Source organism: Puma concolor, chromosome B4, assembly GCF_028749965.1.
Source record: "Puma concolor isolate L17-30 chromosome B4, mPumCon1.1.hap2, whole genome shotgun sequence".
Lineage (NCBI taxonomy): Eukaryota > Metazoa > Chordata > Mammalia > Carnivora > Felidae > Puma > Puma concolor.
In genome coordinates this window covers 101582967-101604043 of record NC_141673.1, presented here as the reverse complement: position 1 = coordinate 101604043, position 21077 = coordinate 101582967, and the positions used below count along the sequence as shown (strand labels likewise).

General features: G+C 46.9%; 1 protein-coding gene across 12 annotated transcripts; it reads right to left on the bottom strand.

The window, feature by feature from the left end:
* Positions 1-1567: 1567 nt before the first annotated feature.
* On the bottom strand, positions 1568-21058 carry ZNF384 (zinc finger protein 384). 12 transcript variants are annotated; one of them, XM_086714202.1, is made up of 13 exons: positions 20948-21029; positions 20680-20741; positions 19746-19805; positions 13660-13730; positions 13137-13374; positions 12854-12901; positions 12316-12649; positions 11379-11471; positions 7422-7646; positions 6536-6718; positions 4953-5031; positions 3832-3990; positions 1568-3182 (listed from the first exon to the last, which is right to left on the bottom strand). In XM_086714202.1, the coding sequence occupies exons 4-13, from the start codon at positions 13723-13725 to the stop codon at positions 2790-2792; spliced, it is 1818 nt and encodes a 605-aa protein (XP_086570328.1). In that variant the 5' UTR covers positions 13726-13730; positions 19746-19805; positions 20680-20741; positions 20948-21029; the 3' UTR covers positions 1568-2789. The 12 variants fall into 12 exon arrangements, with proteins under 12 accessions (XP_086570328.1, XP_086570322.1, XP_086570327.1 ...); XM_086714196.1 differs by lacking the exon at positions 20680-20741 and having other exon boundaries at positions 20948-21056; XM_086714201.1 differs by lacking the exon at positions 20948-21029 and having other exon boundaries at positions 20680-20906.
* Between the last annotated feature and the right edge of the window lie 19 nt (positions 21059-21077).

Sequence of the window (21077 nt, the reverse complement as noted above, 5' to 3'; positions counted from 1 at the left end):
ATACACACACATAAAATGACATACTACTTCCGGCCTTGCCCTCTTAGTTTTGTCTCCCCCCCCCCCGCCTCCCCCCCCCCCCCCCCCGTTTATATATGATGTTAACTAACACCACGATTTGGAAAGGATTGGGGCACAGAACTCACAACTGGGCCAGTTAGATGACAGCTGTCGTCCCAGTCAGCTACAGAATGAGGACTCTTCCTCATGAGGACTCATCCTCCATGAGAATGGAAAGCAATCCAGTGCACGACAGACTGCCACCACACTGGGAGACAACTCAAAGCACATAACCTAATAGTGGCGTTAGTAAAATCGCATTATGGAGATTGTCACCCCTCACAAATTCTTGGTAATTATCAATGCCGCAGGGCAGGGCTTTAATGATACAGATTTTCAACCACCTAATTTAGACCAAGTATGTGAAAAAGGGTAAGGTGAAACCTCAGGTTTACTACTGAGCAGGTGGTAAGATACAGCAGTTGGATCTAGAAGACCACTCTGTCATGTCCCTGGATAAGCAATTTAATCTCTGTGCCTATGTCCTTCTCTGTGAGAATAACAGTACCTACCTCATAGAGTTCCTGCTACGAATGAGTGTGAATGAATCCTTAAAAAGAGTAGATTCTGGTTCTAATACTTGTGGTGAAGATAGGACGGTCAGGGCATTTTCAGCAATTGGTGAGAGCAGGGGAAAAAAGGAATATTCAGGAAGCTAACACACACGGACATATTTTGTCATATGGGATACATTCATTAGTGCCACACCACAGATTGAGATATCTTGGACGTCCACCCAACAGACTAGCCGAGCCCAAAACTTAAGTGGGCATCAATTCATTGACTATACAAATCCCACCAGGTAATGAGCACAGTTCCCCAGCCGTACACAGAGGACGGCCACACCGTTAGGTGTTGGGCGCTTTGTCACAACTTTTTCAGTGCTTAAAGGTTTTTAATTCTCAAAACGGAATCTTGGAGGTGATCTAGTCCAATCCCTTTACTTAACAGCTGAAGCTTCTTAGTCAACACCGGTTGGCGGTAAAGCCAAGGCGAAAGTCCAGGTTTCCTGACCACATTCTGCTCAGCACTACAACTGTCCTGCCTCGCTACTCAGTTCTGGTTATGGCTTCCACCACTGCAAGCCTACATATATGGATAGGATAATAGATATATGTATGTACACACATTGCCAGTTGGAATTACAACCGAGCCCAGTGATGCTCAGGCAGGAGTGTAGGCCCTTTCAAGAGGACATGCTTCCATTTCTTTGACAGGGAGCTTCGTGGTTTTATTAACACATGACTGAAACCTTGCTGTCACAGACTTAGGCATCACAGTCCCCTTGACAGGATCTGTATGTAGAAACTCTCATAAAGCAAGATTTCACTTGAATTATCAAAGCTGTGCCCTTTTACATTAGGGGACACACACACAGAGCCTCATCACACAGCATTCACTCTTCACAGACACACACTCTAGTGTAAATCCTTAGTACTGTCCTTGAACATCTCCCCAGATAGCTTCTTCCCATGCTCGCTCACATCAGTAGCTCCACTGCCTCTGATCCTTTTACACGAATTTATTTCTATACAAGGTTCTAAAAACACCCCTTGGTTTGTACATAAGTTTTTTTTTCTTCATTTTAAATTGCTTTATAACAACTGATTTCCTGATTTTTTTTCATTTTGTCTTTTCTCTGAAATCTGCCATGATTTAAAAACAAACAAAAAGGGCAAAAGGAAATAAAAATGCCGTTGGCCAGAAGACAGGGTGGAGAAAAACAAAAAAGACAAAAATAAACAAAACATCAAATATGAAAATTCTGAGAGATAATGCATTTATAAACACAGAAATGGTTACAACAAAGATGGCCGTGATGAGTGGGTATATATATATATTTATATATATATTTATATATAAATCCGTGTCCGGCAATTGACCGTGGCACCTAGGGAGCTAAGTCCAGTCCTTGTGTTTGCCCTGAACTCTCCCTTCTCTGCAACACCCTTTGTTTTGGGCTTTCATAAAGAACACAAAGCTCCCACAGCTCCTCTGGCTTTGGGACTGGGAGACCGAGTATAGGGCCTTGGCTGGCAGAGAAGGGGAGAGGCCCCAAGGAAAACCATAACCCACACTTCTAAGCCACCCTCGACCATTTTGGGGATCTCTGGCCCCTTGGGGACCACATCTCAGCCCTTGCCCCTTACAAATAAAGGGGGTCTGACCCCCACTGAGATCTCCCTCTTCCAGCATTAAGTAGGAAGTGAAGTGAGACCACGAGGGGAAGACGGCTCCCGCTCATCGGGGCGTGTGAGAAACCTCCGTTCTTTTGCAGGCAAGAATAGAACAGGAGGCTGGTTGCATTTAGGGCTCCCTTCTCTCAGAGATCTGGGAGGACCAGCCTCTAGTCTTCCACCAGCCCCAACTTTTGAGGATTATGAGGGTAACGAGAGGGTAAGTGCCCACACTGGAAACGTTTCTATGAGGTCATAGCAAATCCCTCCCTTGAGCACCAACCCCCAATTTTGAAAAGCTATGCTTGGAAGGGGAGGCTGTTGGATTACACTACCAGCTCCTTATTCCTTTGCCAATCAGGAGGGCTGATATTCCTTTTGAAGAGGAGTTGAGAATAAGCATGGTATCCTGTGTAGGAAGGCCGTGCCTGAGGCCCAAGGAGATGGAGGCAAGGCCTGTCAAGGAAGAAGACTTTTCCCACCAAGAGAAGTTGGAGAAAGAAGGGACCAGAACTTCTTTCCCCTCTTCCCAGTGGGTGGCAGCACAGGTCTCTACGAGCTGGCCAGGTGCTCCACCTGGATGGTGCTGGTGGTGACAGTGAGGCAGATGTCCTTATGATGCTCCGCCGTCTTATAGGGGGTCAGGTCAAAGGAACACTGGGGTGGAGGGTTGGGGTTGCTGTCCCCACCACCCCCACCCTGGGGGGCTGCCCCAGGGGACTGGAAGTGTGGTGGCTGTGGCTGCTGTTGCTGCTGCTGCTGCTGCGATGCCTGGGAGGCCTGGGCTTGAGCCTGGGCTTGGGCTTGAGCCTGAGCCTGGGCCTGGGCCTGGGCCTGGGCCTGGGCCTGGGCCTGGGCCACTGCCGCTGCCGCCGCTGCTGCCTGCACTTGTTGCTGGAGATCAGGAGGGTTGTGTTTGCGCATATGTTTCATAAGGTACGTTTCCTGAAGGAGATGTGAAAAAGAGTTGAGGGATTAAAGAGAAGAAAAGAGGTTACTTATAACTGGCATCCTGGGCTCTTACTTTACTTCAAATAGAGCCATACTTATACGGGGACATTCTGGAGCCACGGGCAAATTCTCTCCAGAAGCCTCTTTCAGTGTTCAATACTGGGCAGAAAGGAGAGGGAGACCTTTGGAGTCACAGGGGGCATTCACTTGGCACAGGGAAAGCATCATTTTCTCAAAGATCTTTGAATGGAACAACTTTACCACCTTTTCCTGGAGCCATTTAAAAAATCTTTCTCCCAAAACTGCAAGTTGCAAGTTGCATTATTTTGCCTTGTATTTAAGTAAAATTAAGAATCACCGCTTAGCCAAAAAAACAAAACAAAACAAAACAAAACAAAACAAAACAAAACAAAGAATCATTGCTTAGCAATCTTTCTCTATAGGCTTAAGAGCTCAGGCATCCCCCTCAATTCCCGAGCTACATGTCTGTGTCATTTCTGTTCTCTTTATCGATTCTGGTTAAGTTGGGAGCTAGGGAGCAAGCATATTCAAGGCAACAGCTCTTTATCCAGAGAGGTGGGGTGAAGTGGACCATGGTCTCACAGGCCCAGAGGGAAGTAAAGGGAAGGCACTGCGCACTCACCGACGTGTATGCCCGACTACAGATAGTGCAGGTATACACCTTGGCATGCTTCACCGTATGCGTAGATAGGTGCACCTCTAGTGAGGCTGCGTCCGTGTACGCCCGGTGACAGTTGTGGCACTTGAAGGGTTTATCTTTGTTGTGCTGCCGCCTGTGGGACTGGGAAAATGGGGAAAGAATCAGGATGAGGACCTTGGGCTCTTCCTTCCTGCCTCTGTGACCTTAATGGAAAAGCCCCGAGCTGGGTGTCAGCCTTCCAGATTCTCTTTCCATTGGAAGGCAATGCAAATTGCCTTTTTTTTTTTAATGTTTCTTTTTCAGGGAAAAGAGTGAACAGGGGAGGTGCAGACAGAGCAGAACAGAGGACCCGAAACGGGCTCTGTGCTGACAGCAGAGAGCCCAATGCAGGGCTCGAATTCAGGAACCGTGTGATCATGAGCCAAAGTCAGATGCTAAACCGACTGAGCCACCCAGGCGCCCTGGGAAGCTGCTCAGTAAAACTTGAGGAGTTACAGGCAAAGGGAAGAGGTGTATGTATCTCCTGCAGCACATTCCAGGATCCTGGAAAATGAGAAGGATGGCTATACTGGCTCCACCAGCCTGGTGGTTCCCAAAGCGAAGCGGAGGGGACACTAGGGAATACCAAGACTTTTCCACAGGGCCCCCAAAGTCAAAACTGCTTTCAAAATGATAATAAGACTATGTTGGCCTTTTCATGCTCATTCTCTCATGACTGTACAGAGATCACACAATGCGTGATGTCACAAAGACTGAATGCAGCAGGAAGGTAGCCATCTTCTGGTAAGCTAGACACTAAAAAACATGCAAAGTGTAAAACGATGCCATTCTTTCCATTTTGGGGGGAGTGGGCATATGTTTGGAAATAGGTTAATGTTAGTATGCAATGGGTTTGTTATTTTTAAATTAGTCACTAAATATGCTTTCAAGTTTTTCAGTTTTAGATTCTCTGTACTCACATCAACAAAAACTCTTTGGGTTTCCCAATAATTATTAAGGGTGTAAACAGGTCCTGAAAAAGTTCAGGAACCACTGTACTAGTCAAACAGCACTTTGAGCCCAGTGTCAGACACAAGGCCTCATGTGGAAGGTGGAACATTTACCTGCAGATTGGAGAGCTGCGTGAAGGCTTTCTCACAGCCCGGGTGTGCACATTTGTATGGTCTGTCACCGGTGTGGATTCTGCATAGGATGAGAAAAGAAGAAAGGGAAAGGAGGTCAGCAAGGCCACTCAGGGATCAGTTCCTTCACAAACCTCAAGGTCACGCCTGCCCTCCTACAGGAGTTCAAGCTGGGTTTCCAGGAGGTCCCAGCCTCAGCTCCTCTCTGACACGGATCACGCCATAGTGCCTGATCTCTGCTCACTGCCTCCATCACTCAGTTCAAGCTGGGCTCCTCTGCCGGGGGAGGAGGAACCGGCAGCGTGGCAGCCAAGAGATAGGCAGTCCCTAATTTGGCATACAAGTCAGCGACTATAGTAGCTGTCCCTGATGAATGTTCAAAAACATATGGTGAACACACTGAAAAGAAACACAGAACACTTCTTCCTTGGCCCCCACAATACAACCAGAAGCTATGCCCTCAGCCTTGAGCACCACTCCCAGAAAAAGTTCTGGTGTCAAAGAACATCAGAGTTATGCTAATTATGGAGAGCAGCAGTGATATTAATACTCATGGAAACTCCTTGGGGCTTTTCCGAGTCCAGCCCCCTAATGGCAGGAGATGCCTACTTTAGTACCAATTTGACCTCTTTCCCAAACACTACAGGGCCCTCCACTGAGATGAGCCAAGGACTTGAGGGTCCGTAGACACCTGCTACTTATCGGGGACTTCAGAACTATCTTTGTGACCAGCTGCTTTTCTGGACCTCCAGTATAAAATCTTGGAAACATCACAGGACGAGTCTGTCTCCTTGTGAGGAAAGCCCGACTTCTCCTCTTCGCAAAACAAGGTATCTGACCACTTTGAGAGGGATCACCACATCCGGAAACAGCCAGGTGAGAAGGCCTCTGGCCAGTAAGAGTTTTGGATTGCAGTTCAACTTGAGATACTGATGAAGGATGTCATCAACTCTTCCAGGTGGCAGGTTCACTCCCTCCTAGTCACTCCAGATTCATGGGACAAACAGTGGGCATCCTTATGAAGCAGGAGCTTTTTCATTTCATTTGCCGGTTCTCTGTGATCATTTCAGACATGTTTCGTTCTGTTCTCTATTCCTGGCATCCTTCAGAGCCTTGCTTATTGCCGTAGGTGTCACCAGGCTGAGACCCAGCGAAAAAAATCTGATTACATTTCCTGTTCATACATGGTGCCCTAAGGGCTAGAGGTATGGTCTTCTCCAACCAAATGCCCTTGCTTCGGCATCCAGGAGAAAATCTTGCAACACGTACGTATTGGTGTTTTCGGGGAGAGAAATGAAGGCAGAAGTTGTCTCTGCTCCAGCTGAGTCTCTTCCTCCCATGTCACACAGTCATTGCATCTCCCCAGCGCAGCTTGTGCCCCAGAAAGGTTCTCTCGAGCATCCACTCCAGGGTTGTTGTTTCTTCTTCTCCCAGGCGCCAGTCGTATGCTCCTCCGGCCAGGTCTCTCCCCCGCCCCCCGCATGCGGGTTGTTGTGTGTGTCCGGGGCGGGGGTGGGGAGGGCATGCCAGCGGGGCGGGGGCAGTAGCCCGCCACTCTCCCTTACCGTGTGTGCTGCTGGAGGTGGGAGAGCTGGCGGAAGGCCTTCTGGCAGTAGGAACAGTTGTAGGGCTTGGCCCCCGAGTGGATTCGGAGGTGCTGGGCCAGGTAGGAGGTGTTGGCGAAGGTCTTGGAGCAGTGCGGGCACTTGTGGGGCTTGATGGTCTCCGTGTGCATCTTGGAGTGGATCCTGCCGGAGAGGAGAGGAGAGGAGGGAAGGGGGGAGGAGGAAGCAGTTCGACACCACGGGCTCAGCTCTCTGCTGGGTGAAATGATGTTGCTTGACGGATGAGAGCACCCCCTCCTCCCTCCTCCCAAACATACTCCGGCCTGAAGAGGCTAATGGCGAGGACACCCAGATCTAGGTCGCTGCTGATCTTACGTCGGTGGCTAGAATGGCAGTGAGGTGATGCAGAGCCGTGGCCCCTGGCTCCTGGTAACCTTAACGGTCTCAGTCTTGTCAGCCCTCTGCTTTGTTCTAAGCTTACACACTCACCACATATACCCTGATTCCAAACAGTACTTTCAACAAAGACCAAATACCGCCTGTTCCCCATGGACCTGAAGTTGAATGCACACCTTGGCTCTGAACTGAAGCATACAGTATAAGCAGGGCCTGCTCTGCAGAAGATTTCCAAACAGACAAAGAGAGAAACCACAAAAACCGTTCCAGACTTTGGGATTGGAGACCACAATTTCCCAGGCCCCTGCAAACTGCTAAAATACATAGTTTATTTTTCACAGACAGTAATGAGAGCGAACTGAGGCTCCCAAAGGGCAAAGTCACAAGGGAAAAAAGAAACCACGAGGACAGAAGAGAAGGCTCAGGCAACGTGGCCTTAGGGTAAGGGGTCTGCAGCCGAGTGACGGGATAAAACCAAGAGCAGCCTTACCGGGTGTGCTGCTGGAGGTGGGAGAGCTGGCGGAAGGATTTCTCACAGAAGTTACAACTGTAGGGCTTGGCCCCTGAGTGGATACGGATGTGCTGGGCCAGGTAGGAGCTGTTGGCGAAGGTCTTGGAGCAGTGCGGGCACTTGTGGGGCTTGGTCTCGGTGTGTGACTTGGAGTGGATCTGCATCTCCGACTTTGAGTAGAATGTCAGTGAGCACATCCGGCACCTGGGCCAAGCGAGGGCAGCGGTTAGAACCTTCCCACTGACAGAGCACTGCTGAACCCTCCCTCCACTTCCACAGAAGCCAGCCTATCTGATCTTTCTTACTACAACTATGTTGTAAGGCCCCTGAGGGGAGGATCTGTTCTACTCCTCTTTATAGACTAAACTAATACAGACCCACACAATACAAATATTCAGTACATGTCTGCTGAGTGACTGGACTCCCTAAGTGTGTACGGAAACAAGAATTCAACCAGAAAAGACAGGAAAATCTTATTATCGGCTCTAGGCTGATGCGGATTTCATCGGGCCAGCAATATCAGCTAACTTCTGTTTTCCTTCTGCCTGTAACTTTATTTCAGACTTTAAAAGAGAGCTCCTTCCCCCAACTTCCCATGCATAAAGTACATCTCTCAGGTATCTCTCAAGTTCCTGAGACGATAATGAGGACAAACTGACTACATTCCCCAGAAGGGCTTCTCTCCTGTCTCCTCAGATAATTGTCTTCTCTCAGATTCTCTCCTACTTCCTTTTTGCCAGTGATTCCTAGAGGGATAGGGGTGGAAAAGGATCAGGATTACGTGGAAGGGGCTTTTCCAAATCATATACATCTGGCCTCCACTGTGCATCTGATGTTCCACCGACCACCACCATCCCTGAGCCCCTTGGCGATAAAGTGAGGGAACCGCTTTTACAAAGAGCTGAGGTTGCTGCTGGGAGTGGGCTGTAGCCCTCAAACACTGAGGAGGAAAAGATTTGTGAAACCCTGAGCTTCCATGCCAAACCTTTCCTCTTCCCTAGCACATGGAGCCCAAGTCAGCACTCGGGGATAACATCAACAGCAGCTGGTACACTTTCCCCCATCACCTGGTTGGTAATCCTTCCTGTTCTGACATTGCCCAACAGCATCAAGTAAGGAGGCCTCTGAGCAGGATAAGCCACAACTATTCAGCCTTTATCGAGGAAGTGCTATCTGTGTGTGAGCTGGAATGCTCTCATTCCTAAACAACCCCACAGTGCACAGTGTGAGCTGGCAGAAAGGGCAGCACCTGGAAGCCAGGCAACTGGGGAAAAAGTCCCTCTGCTTTGGTTCCTCCTCAACTTCTCCCTATAATCAGGGCTGGGGATGGTGCAGAGTGATGGTTTCGGCTTTTTTCGGATCCCAGGAGAAATCTTTAGAAAATAACTGAGATCACGACTAAAAAGAACTCTGCATTCCTCAGAGGAAAAAAAAAATATCACGGTACTTGGAGGTGTGGCTCCTGTATTAATGTTTCTACTAAAATTCCAATCGTTAAGGTCAATTTCTATTTCCCTGGTCACTTGGTAACTATGAAGGAAATCCAATCCCAGTTTACCAATCCTTGGCTGTTGTTTGGCTTGCCCAGCCATTATATGCGTGGTGGGGAGGTTCTGTTTATAGTTAGTATGGCCCAAAGGACACAGCCAATGTTAGTCTGGACACCTGGGCTCTACTCAGTGTTCGATTACAGGCTTGCTCATCAATCTAGACCTCAATTTTCTGGTCTGTAAAATGGAGAGATAAATATCTGCCTCCAGGGCCAGCAAATATTCAGAACAAAGGTAAGCCAAGTGTTCTCTAATAATTCAATTGCACTAATGTTAACATACCAGTGCTGACGGATGAGCTCATGCTACTATACATTTCACTGAAGTCAGAAACTGGACACATTGTCACTTGAGGGGAACAGTACTGAAGATACAAAATAATTTCCCTTGGTTGCTAAAATTCCTCAGACAAGTGGAACAACACGTACCGTTTTAACTCAAACACAAGCTCATAGTTTGTGTGTGAGTGTGGAACACACAACAGCACCCTTAGTATGAAATTAACTATAAAAGAGAAAATAACCCTCTTCATCAAAGCTCAACTAGAGAAGAATCCGCAAAACTTAAAGTCATAGACAACGGACTGGCAACAAAATAAGCCCTCTCGAAAGGTAGAAGGTACAGCAACGATCAGAGTAATGAAAATCATAGTTGCCATTTGTTGTTGTGCCTGATACTGCGAGGGCACCACACCAGTTAGGCACTTTAAAGACAGTCTCCACTCCTCACGACAGCCTAGCAAGCATTATCCCTGTTTTACAGAAAGGAACACGAAGGCTCAGAAAGGTTAAGTAATTTGCCAAAAGGCAAACAGCTATTCACTACAAAGCTATGATTCTAACCTAATTTTAAAGATTCCTCACACTAGAGGTATTCAAGGAGAGGCAGACTGTCATCTGCCAGGAATGTGTAGAAGACTCAACTACAGGGAAGGAACTGGATTAGGTGACCATTAAAGTATTTCCAACTCTGAAATGCTATGAAGCCAGATAAAAGAGTCCAAGTCTTTTAATGCAAGGTGTTGGGTAGCTGGAAAGAAATCTGACTTAGGAGTATTGTGGCAGTGGGCAGTTAGCAGGAGGCAGAAAAGCTACCACCCCTTATAGCTAGGTGCACAACTCCAGGGGGCACCATTCACATCCAACATACTAATGGGGCCCTTCTGGAAGCACACAGTGCAATGACCTTGTTCACAATAACAACTGAATTACCATCCCATTTTTTCCCTAAGATACTCAAAAATAATTTCAAATACTCTTGATTTTCCCTCAAAAACACACACATGATAGATGGGGGCCACGACTGAGCTTCCCATTTTACAGATGGGAACAAAGAACTAGAAATAAGTGGACTTGCCCAGACTAATAGAACCCTAGTCCAACAATACTCAGGTCAAATGTCACTGACCACAGGAATGAATGTGGTTGACTCAAACATGCATGGAAATAGGGATTTTTTGTGATTAAAAAGACTGCTTTGAAAATTCAGAGTTCTGAGTTTCTGAAGAAATTCCATTCACCTAGAATATAATTAGGCGCCCTTAAATTTCAGTTTTCTTTAGTCACCTGGGTGTGGGGCCTCTCAAGACTTCCCAATACACTGAGAGTGTAGAAAATGCTACCAGGACTTCCTTCCAATTGCATATTCACATTTCTTCCCATAGACACACTTTGGGAAGTCCAGAAATAGCTTTAATGTGGGTCCAAAAAATAAGCAAGCAAAAAAACAAAAACAAAAACCACAAAACAACAACAACAAAAAAAACCCTTGACAGAATCAGAGGACCCTGATCCATGTGCAAAGCAGCATAGGATGTCAGGGACCTAGCCCATCAGTCTTACAACGACACACTTTATATAGGTGTATCTCCATGTCACAATGACCTCACTTTAAGCAAATACATAAAAATCCGGATTTATATAAAATAAAAGGGACTTTCATTTTATGAAATGATATATAGAAGATGCTTTTAAATGAATCAAACTTGTCAGGTACCTTTATAAAATGATATGATGTAAACATTTTCCAGGAACACTTTTATTGTATAAGGTGGAATACACCTGTAATAATAAAGCTGCAATGAACTTTCAGATTATGGGCTGGGATTCTGCAATGCTCAATACTTTCTACATAGCAACTCCCCTCCTCTTCACTTACAAAGAAGAACTTAAACACTCTGTAGTTGTGGCTACTCTCCACAGTAGACGTATACAGCAGAAATAAAAATAAACGCTAAATGACAACTATTTCTAATCTCTTTCTTCTGAAGTTCCCAACATTTCAAATCTTATCTGATATATACTCCCAACAAATGGGAGGCATAAACAGAATTCTCCCCATTTTACAGATGAGGAAACTGAGGCCCAGAGAGGGGGAAAGGACTTGCCCAGGGTCACACAGCAAGTTCGTGGTGGAGCCGGGAACTGAATCCATGAGCCCAAGGCTCTGTCCATTTCCTGTGCCGCAGTTCCCTTCGCTCCTAAAATGGGAACAACATTGCCCATCTCGGTACACTAAGGACAGACCCAGTCTCCCAGCCATGCACATCTGCCCCTGTCTGCACCAAAGCTGTGACAGTGGTTATCCCACTGTGTACACCGGGACCAAATTTCCCAAACCCACTAGGGCCCTTGATAGTTCTCAAGGGGATTAAAAGACTTGCAACTTTCAAAGGGCGGGGAGTCTACCTCTGTAATTATTTTCGTATAGCACCACATGCAAACAGAACACTTTTTGGCAATGGACAACTTAAGGGAAGTCCAGAATCAAAATGACTTTCATGAATTAGAAAGTGAGAAAACAGGCACTTTATAAGCATATATTCCAAGGGCCAAAGGGTGATATCTTATTCCTCCCACCTTTTTATAGAGACCCCTCCCATCATCCCCACCATGCAGGGTCAGTGCTTAAATGTGGCCCAAGAACCAGTGGATGGCACACAGGTTAAGGTCAGGGGCTTTTCAGAAAAGTTTCTTAGAAAAATAGGAATGGAAAATGCAGAAAGCAAAAAGGAGCTGGAGACAGAGTCTGAAAGCCAGCCTAACACCTTACCATAAGAAAGAAACTCCATTATGTCATTCAAAAATTAGTCACTGCTGACTACCCCAAAAGGGAAGGAGTAAAATGGGTCTGCATCCTGGGGAAGAGTCACTCGAGAAGTGCTAAGAGCCCCACTTTCCTCCCCCACAAGAGAGCACCTGACATGCAAGTGGACCTGAGGTGGAAAGCTGTCGGCGTGGAGCCTGATCCGGGGCAAGACACAAAGGGGTAGGTGAACTGAGACCGTGATCCTTGCCCCTCACTGCCCTGGCTCTGACTCTTACCTATAGGTCTTGCCGTCTTTCTGATGGTCATCGTCATCCTCAGGGGAGAGGACATAAGGGTCATTCATCTCAGGCAGCCCTGATTCCAGCATCCGCTTCTTCTTCCGGCCCCGAGGGGGCTTAGGAGCCACATTGCCACCTCCACCACCACCTCCGCCTCCTTCCTCTGTTAGGGTTGATGCTACCTTCTTGGAGAGGTCAGGGACCACCTGCAGGGCTTGTGAGCCAGGGGGAAGAGCTGAGACAATCATGGGAGCCGAAATGGGGAAGGTCTGAGCTGATGAGGCTGTGGTCACAAGGGAGCCTGAGGGGGACGTGATTACCAAACCGGGACCTAGGATTGGGAGAAAAAGGAGATGGTGTCATGTTGTCCAGTCCTGATCCTAATCCTATTTAATTTCCCCCCAGATCATTGTCTAATCAACCCCTCACCACCGCCCCCCCAGCCCAGAGTATATAGGAAACCCCAAACCCTGTAGAAAAATAATGGTCTCCTAACCCCTGTCCCCACCCCACCCCCAGTAACAGTGAGATTTACCCCTTGATTGACTCCCTTCTCTTCTCCACCTCTGAGAACAGGAGACTCCTTGATTCAGAGAAGGAAAGAATGTCACCTCCTCAAAGGCAGGGACCGCATCTTCTACTTCTTTGTATCCCCCACAATGCCTAGCACATTGCTAGGCACACAGTAGGCACTTAATAAAAATGTGATTGAGTAATCAAACACATATCCCACTCCCCATGTCCTTGGAGCCCTCCAGCCTGGGGTACTGATCATGGAAGATCAACACCTCAGATTGGAGAAGAGCAGAGTGGCTCACCAGCAGTCATCAGTCCTGTAGACGGCACAGGGACCACGGTGATGTTCTGGGTAACGGACGCCTGGCTATGTGGGGTCAGCTGGTCTGACTTGGACTCTGTGTCCATACTGATGCCTGAGGGCAGGGACACGGAGGCAGGCACTGTCAGCAAGGTGGGGTAGTGGGGTGGAGCCAGCCCACAGCCCTTCTCCGGCAGCAGCTGATCCTTCATCTTGTTGATGAACATCGTGTTCTCAATCTAAAAGAAAAGGAAAGGGGAGGCGAGCGGCCTCTTCAGAAAGAACCTGATTTTGTCTGTTCCCCGAGCACTTTACGATGTCCGTCCTCCAAGGAGTAAATAGTTCAGATCTCTGTGCTTCCAGAGAAGCCAAAACAGAAACGCTAGAGTTCTCGATGGTGGGGGACCTGGTGAAGCAGCACGTGATTTATCTTGCTTCAGTCTCCACAGTACTAGAACTCACTACTCAAAAGTTGAAAAAAGTACATGATAGGGAAGGAGGAGAAAAACACCACCACCACCTACCTGTCCTGAGACTGTGGGGATAGAAGGCCAGAAGTACGGGTTAGAATTGAAGTGAGATTCTTCCATTCTACCTGAAGAAAGAAAGAGAGATCACATCATAGTGAGGAATAAATCTGAAGTAACCTGGCAACCGAGAAGAAGACACTGAGGAGTTCCTGACCTCCTCTTCAGGACCTGACTACATGGCTGAGAATCTGCGGTGAAGATCTCTGGATCTACCATATTAGTTCCAGAGAGCCACTCAGCATGAAATCCAACAGAGCCTATCCTTCTCAAGATGCTGGTGGAAGAACTTAAACACATCTCGCTTAACCACAGAATGTCTCCCATTAGAAAGAGACTCAGTATTACTTTTCTTTGCTGACAAAAAGAGGAGCTGAAGGCATGAGCAGGGAAGGGATGTACCCAAGGTCACACAAAGCAAATCACTGACTGGCTAAAAAACAGTCGGGGCACCTATCCCCGCTCTTTTCCTTTATCCTTCAAACATAGCTTCCTTGGGAAAGAGTTTCAACTGACATACCTGTCGTTCTACACAGCTAGGCTGGAACACAAAATGCGCAGGGGAATTAAAGAGCAAAATTGGCAGGAAATCACAACCAAGATATTTTCTGAGTACCAGATGCTACCTGGGGACCATGCCCCACTGATCCCACCAAGGTCCAAGAACACCCACGGTGCCACAATGGGTACCACACATGCGAAGCCAAGCAGTGAGAACCTGGAACTACCAGTTTAAAAGAGGGTTCCAGTGCCGGGAGTAGCAGCGCCCCACATCTCTACCTACAGGGATTCAGAATAGGGACAACAGTGCACCAAAACACATACACAGTACTAGACTCCTGCTCTGTATATCTCACACATGATGCCTCGAAGCGTTCAAATTCTTCTCTGTATGTGGATGATAATTAAGCTAAAACTTTGGGAGTGAGGAATAAGCAAGAAAAGTAATCCTCAGAATCATGATGGGTACAGAACCTAGGCATCCCACTGCTCATTTTCCCACTCTGATCACTTCTCCTAGCAAGACCGTATGTTAACTGCAGTTATTCAAGAGCAGCTTCCCCAAATTCTGGATCCAGCCCAGCAGAAGGCAGGTGAAGAGGGAGTAAGAGACTGATGGAATGGGGAAATGACGAACAGCAAGAAGTAAACATTATCGTCATGCTGCTTTTCGAACCAGAAGCAACCAAGATTCAGGTGGGAAAGAAGGACCTGTGGCTTACAGCCATGGGGGGGTCCTGCTGAGGATGTTCTGGAGGCAGATAGATACCAGAGCTACTAAGTGCTAGAGGGTACACTGGACACAGAAACAGGTTAGAAGTAGATTAAGGAAACTAAGGAAGATCTGTAACAAAGGAGGAGAAACAGAACGGACATCACTCTAGACGTAACCCCATTCCTCATCCTTCTCCAGAAATCTCATCACACGTTTTGCTCTATTAAACAGCACTCTCAATGTTCATAAAACCTATAAAGGGAAGCACTACTGAATTTCAACCTACTCTTTCCTAAAAAGTAGCAGAGGAGAGGAATGCATCAAATCTGACTACAACTTCACACAAACAAGGCTCATTATTAACTGATTTGAGGATCAACCCCAGACAAATCCTGCTCCCCAACTCATAAAACACATCAGAACAGTCTCCAAAACAGGTGCTAACCTTTTCCTTCCAGCATTAACTTTAGCATTAACTTCCAGCATTAACCCAGGTCCTTCTTAGGCAACAGAAATCAAGAAATGGTAGGGGCGCCTGAGTGGCTTAGTTGGTTAAGCATCAAACTTTGGCTCAGGTCATGGACTTGCAGTTTGTGAGTTCGAGCCCCTCACTGGGCTCTCTGCTGTCAGCACAGAGCCCACTTCAGATCCTGTCTCCCTCTCTCTCTGCCCCTCCCCTGTGTGCACACGTGCGCTGTCTCTCAAAAATAAATAAATAAACATTGAAAGAGAAATGACCAAATCACGGTTTCAGGGGATCCAATCTTGCCAAGCTTTTTGGGAAGCAGAGATCACATCTTGGACCTACCCATTGTCTCGAACATAGGACTCATCACCCAGTAAGCAATTCTGTATTTAGTAAACTGAAGGACACTGGACTCTGTACACACAGATTTTGAAAACAATGCTAGGGGCTCAAACCATAACCCACAACCCCCATCTGTCTAACCTTCGAGCTGAGAGAAATGATACAGAAAAGTCATGACATACGGTGGAAATGAAGTAGAGAATTAGGCTAGAGAATAAAGAAAGGAGGATCTAATTATAATTTCCCCCTAAAAAGTCAAGGAAGTAAACACATTACAGATGTGAAAATTTAGGAGGCAGGAACTGAAAGCCTGAAAATAATATCTTCAGATAGAATTCCTGTGTACAACGCCCCTCCTCACCAAAAAAGATTACATCCACTCATATTGTCCTACAAGTGGCTCAGGAGAAAGTTTCTGAGGGAAATAGACCCTGCAGGTTCTTATAACGGGGACATACAAAGTGATGTGGAGGACAGGACAAGGTCAACATCACCATCAACATTTATTAAGTGCTTATTGTGTTCAGGGCACTGTCCTAAGCACTTTACAACTATTGTATGATTTAATTACCACAGCAATTCTATGAAGTAGGTACTGTAATCCCCATTTTTCAAATGAAGAAACTGAAGTCACAGAGTCAAACAGTAAATATCAGAGAAGAGATCTGAATGCAGATACCAAAGAGCCAGTTAAGAATGGGGGTGCTACAAGAGACCAAACCCTACAACTAAAGTACATACTCTCTGATGTTATGACTTGATGCGTCAATTAAAATTTACAACACGTCCAGGAATGGATTATACATTTTCCATGTAGTTCTCTATAAATGTTTCCAAAAGTGGAATTTTGGTAAGAGCAAAATGTAGCTAAAGATGATAGTTTCTGTTCACAACCTGTAAGACTTCACTTGGCCATTAAGATAACTGATTTTAGAATGATGGAATCGGGAGGAGTCTGGGTGGCTCAGTCGATTAAGCATCCAACTTCAGCTCAGGTCAAGATCTTGTGGTTCATGGATTTGAGCCCTGCGTGGGGCTCTGTGCTGACAGCTCAGAGCCTGGAGCCTGCTGTGGATTCTGTGTCTCCCTCTCTCTCTGCCCCTCCTCTGCTTGCACTCTCTCTCTCTCAAAAATAAATAAACATTGAAAAAACAAAACAAAACACCTTAATGATGGAATCAGAGTAAAAAGAACAGACCATCCAGAGGGATAAACTGAATAAGATTCCTCTGCTTCCCTGAATACCCAGTCTGTCCCTCTGCTCTAGTTCTTAAGAGAACAAAACCGAAGATCAGAAAACCACAGCTGGTCCTAGGACAAAATGATAAATGTGCCTTGTGGGCTTCTGATAAATATGTCCACCCAAAAGAAGGGTACATGGAAAGTTCTGCTCACCCAACTAGAAGCAATATTTGCCTGCAAAGTGACATCTGAGAAATGCTATACTACTGTTCTAAAAAGGCTGACTTTAGATCTCTGTATTCCTGAAATGATATCAAATGGAGAGCCAAGAAGGAAGGCTCTTGCCAGAATACCATGTAAATGGCGCCCCCTGGAGTTGTGTAACAGGGCAACAGGTGCCAGATCACTCAAATACCTGTTTACTGTCCACTTTACCAATTAACCTCTTAACTTTCTATCTTTCATGGAGGAACTCTCCCCAAACCATCCCAACATCCAAGCAGGTATATACCAACATTCTTAACACCTGAAGAAGCCCAATGATAGTACAGGGAAATCTCATTTCTACATAGAGTGCCACTTTTGATGATTATGCCAACATTTTAATAATAATAAAAAGAACTGGTTTACCCTACATTGGGAAGGAAGTGAAAGTCTTTTATTATAGACCCAAAAAACAGGAAAGAATAAGTAGAAAGAATGCTGGCAGATTAAAAATCTGAGTTCTAATTTCAATTTTACTATTGCACTATACCTCAACTATTCTGTTAATATAAGGTTTACTACAATTAAGTTGGATGGTATTTTTTTTTTTCAGAGGGTCAGAGAACTACATATTTCTTTTCCAATCTCAGACAAAATCTCAAAAGCACCAATGAAGTGCAGAAAAAAAGACGTTAAGTAACACCCATGAAACGTTTAGTAGGACTTGAACTCTTGCACCAGAGCTTTGTCCATCTGTCCACCCTTCCATAGTGCCACCCGCCATCCAGAAATAAAGAGGTCACTGCCTGCAGCATGTGGTTTTTGGTAGACCTGGTTAAGACCACCATCTCTTTCCTGGTACTTACTACATTCTCTATAATTGTTGTTTTTCAAATAAAGCACAGCATTTCCTCAGGAAAGCAATATTCTCTTAACAAACTTTTACAAAATCTTAAAAGACTCGTGCCAACCAAGTGTAGTAGCTGGAGAATGAACCTAGAAACTAAGACTTCTGGAATTTAATTCTAGGTCCCACATCAGTGCTTGACTCTGAATAATTTATCATTCTACTAAGTTTCTATCTGAGTAGAGGATAGAGGAGAATAAACCCCTTAAAACAAATTCCTAAGGTATATGGTGATGGGAGGCAGTTTAAAAAAAGGGGGGGGGGGGATAAATAAAATGCTTTAAAGTGTTCCTGAATGGAAGAGAGTTAGAGAAATACTTCCATGTGATGAGCACTACCAGTGACAATCACTGACAATTACATAAAAACCACATAATGACAAAGGTACTACCCAAAAGTATCAGATCTATAGCCTACAGCTTAGTAATCATCAACCAGAAGCACAAACAATAGAGATGCAAAGAACAATCAGCTCAAATTCAACTACAGAAAGAACTTGGCTCAGAGATCTCAGACACTCTAGTGAGAAAAAGTGTCCCAAAAAGCACAATTGTAGATAGGCTGCAATATTAGCTAACAACTTGAAGAAACACAGACAATGACTTTCCCCCCGCCTCAGTAAGGAAACAAAATCTCTTTCCTCCAGTTCTAAGGACATTCAAGAAGGACCATCCCAATAGAACTTGGGGCCTTCCTACTACCTGTGAACTCTTCCAAGTACAAAATAAACCAGAACAGGTTTATCCCAAACACACCAACAGGACCACTACCACCCCACAGCTGTCAGTCTGAGCCAGCAACTTCTATCCTGGGGACTGCTGGACCAATGGTACTCAGTACCCTGTGGGAAGAAGGGCACAGTGGTTCCCCTGGTCCTGCCCATGCCATTATAAATGATGGATCCAGGAAATGTGAGGCCATAAATAAATAAATAAATAAAGTGGGCAGGGGAAAGGGGGCGGGGCGTTTGGACGAGAGGGGATATGCACGTAATATTTAATCATCAACTTGGCTCAGAAACCTATGGGAAATAAATTTTATAAACCAGCCTGCAATCGGTTCTTAGAAGACACTTCTATGAGCTTGGAACTCAAACTCTTTCGGGTCTCAACATTGTCATTTTCAGAGTACCTAACACACTATCCACATCAAGCTTCATATTTTGAATTCTTGCAGACCTAGTTCTGGAGTCCACTCCATACAACTTTATCTACTTTACTTCAAACTACCCACAAACCACGTTTTTTGTTTTTTGTTTCTTTTTTTCCTGAAAACTTCATCCTGACACACCAAATTAAAATAACCCTGTGTCACAGATTCTAACCACTCAACAGAGCCACCCGAAGCACTCCACTGCGATATTGAGAATATGAACTCCACGCTAAACTCAACTCTGCTTGTTCCAAATACAGGAAAGCAATTCCGTAAGCTTTACGACAAGGACCACACTGGAGACTGGGGCCCATTTGTCCCCAAAGCAGAATAAATTTCTCCTCTGGACACAATGTAACCCCGCTTAGTGATTTCACTTGAGCATTTCATAATTCATTTCTGAGTACTAGTGGGAATGGATGAGATACAGTGCTAGCTTTTTACGCAAAAACTTCCTGGGTATTGTCAGGAGATAATTTTTCTCTCCCAGCTAACACCAGTATTACAATTGCTATTACTTGAAGAATTCTGTCACAGTGTCCCCAAGAAGCCCATTTAATCATGACCCCTTCTCCCCCCAATCCAGAAAAGCCATTAAGCCAAAATTGTCTTACCCTCTCTCTCTCTTCCTCCTGTCGTCTTATTCCTTCTCCTTTCCAGGGCTCCTGAACTTTCTGTGAACAAATTGTCTGGGTTACAGGGGCCAGTAAGGGTGCAGCCACCTGAGAACTGCGAAGAACCTCAGGAATTCTTGGACTGTCAGCAGTTAGTCTGGAAAGCAGGCGGACCCCCAACCAGCAATCCAAAGATGCAATCGTATAACAAGGAGTGTAGTGCCACCCACTATGTGGATACAGGGAAATAAATCCAATTCTCAGGAACTAAGATGAACTCTATCACCAGTGCTTGGGTTCCACTCCTGGGCTCAGGCACTGGTTCTTCTTCGTTCCACAGGGCCACAGGTAACCAGGGGTCAGAGAACAGAAGAGGTGGAAGAAGAGAAGGGCCCCTGCCCCTGAGGACTGGCTCAGAAGGCAAAACTGAAGACTAGGGGGATGCACAAGCCCTTGTGTCAGGCACAGTGCCAGTTCAGGCCCAGCCACTTCCTCTGGCCTCCCCCCCCACTTCTGCGAGGACTTCGCCCCTGCCTACCCAAGGCCTTGCGCCAAGAAGTACCTCCCTCAGCCTGCACAGTGGTCTATCTACTGAAGACCCCAGCTGTTCCCAGAAAACCTTCGCTCCCCTGAGACAGCCCCTGGGAGCCTCCTCCTGATGTCGCCCCCCACCCCTTCCTCAAAGACCCTTCTTTGGGACGTCCCTCCTTCCCCTCCAGGGAGCTGAACTCTGCCACCCACCAGACAGACACCCGCCCCCTAAGCCCCCCCATTCCTCCCCATCGCCCGCTCCTCCACAACCACTTCCGGTTCCGGGACGGACACACATACAGTCACACCGAGGACCCCCCCCTTCCACGCCCCCCCAAGGAAAAGGGGAGGGGGGAGGAGCAGAGAGCTTGGCGCGCGCCGGCAGCAGCGGCGCGAGACTCACCCGGCGGCGACGGCTGCGGCGGCGCCAGAGCCTGAGCCAGAGCGCGGGAGGGGCGGCGTTTGCTGGGAAAGGAGGGAGCCGAATGGGGCGGGAGGACCAGCAGGGGGCGAGGGGAGGGGGGGAGCGCGAGGCGGTGCGCGCGGGCACGCACTTTCAGCGCGAGACAGACCCACACACTCACACGCACGGAATGCGCGCGAGACACCCGCAGGGCGGGGGCGCGAGGCAGTGGGTGGCCCCCTCCCTCCCTCCCTCCCCTAACACTCACCCGGAAGTGGTGCTGCAGCTCGTGCTCCCGAGAACCCCGATTCCTCCACGCCCCCTCCCTCCCTCCCTCCCCCCACGGGCTCAGAGTAGAGCTGCGGCGGAGAGAAGGCGGGAGCGCCGGAAACGAAAAG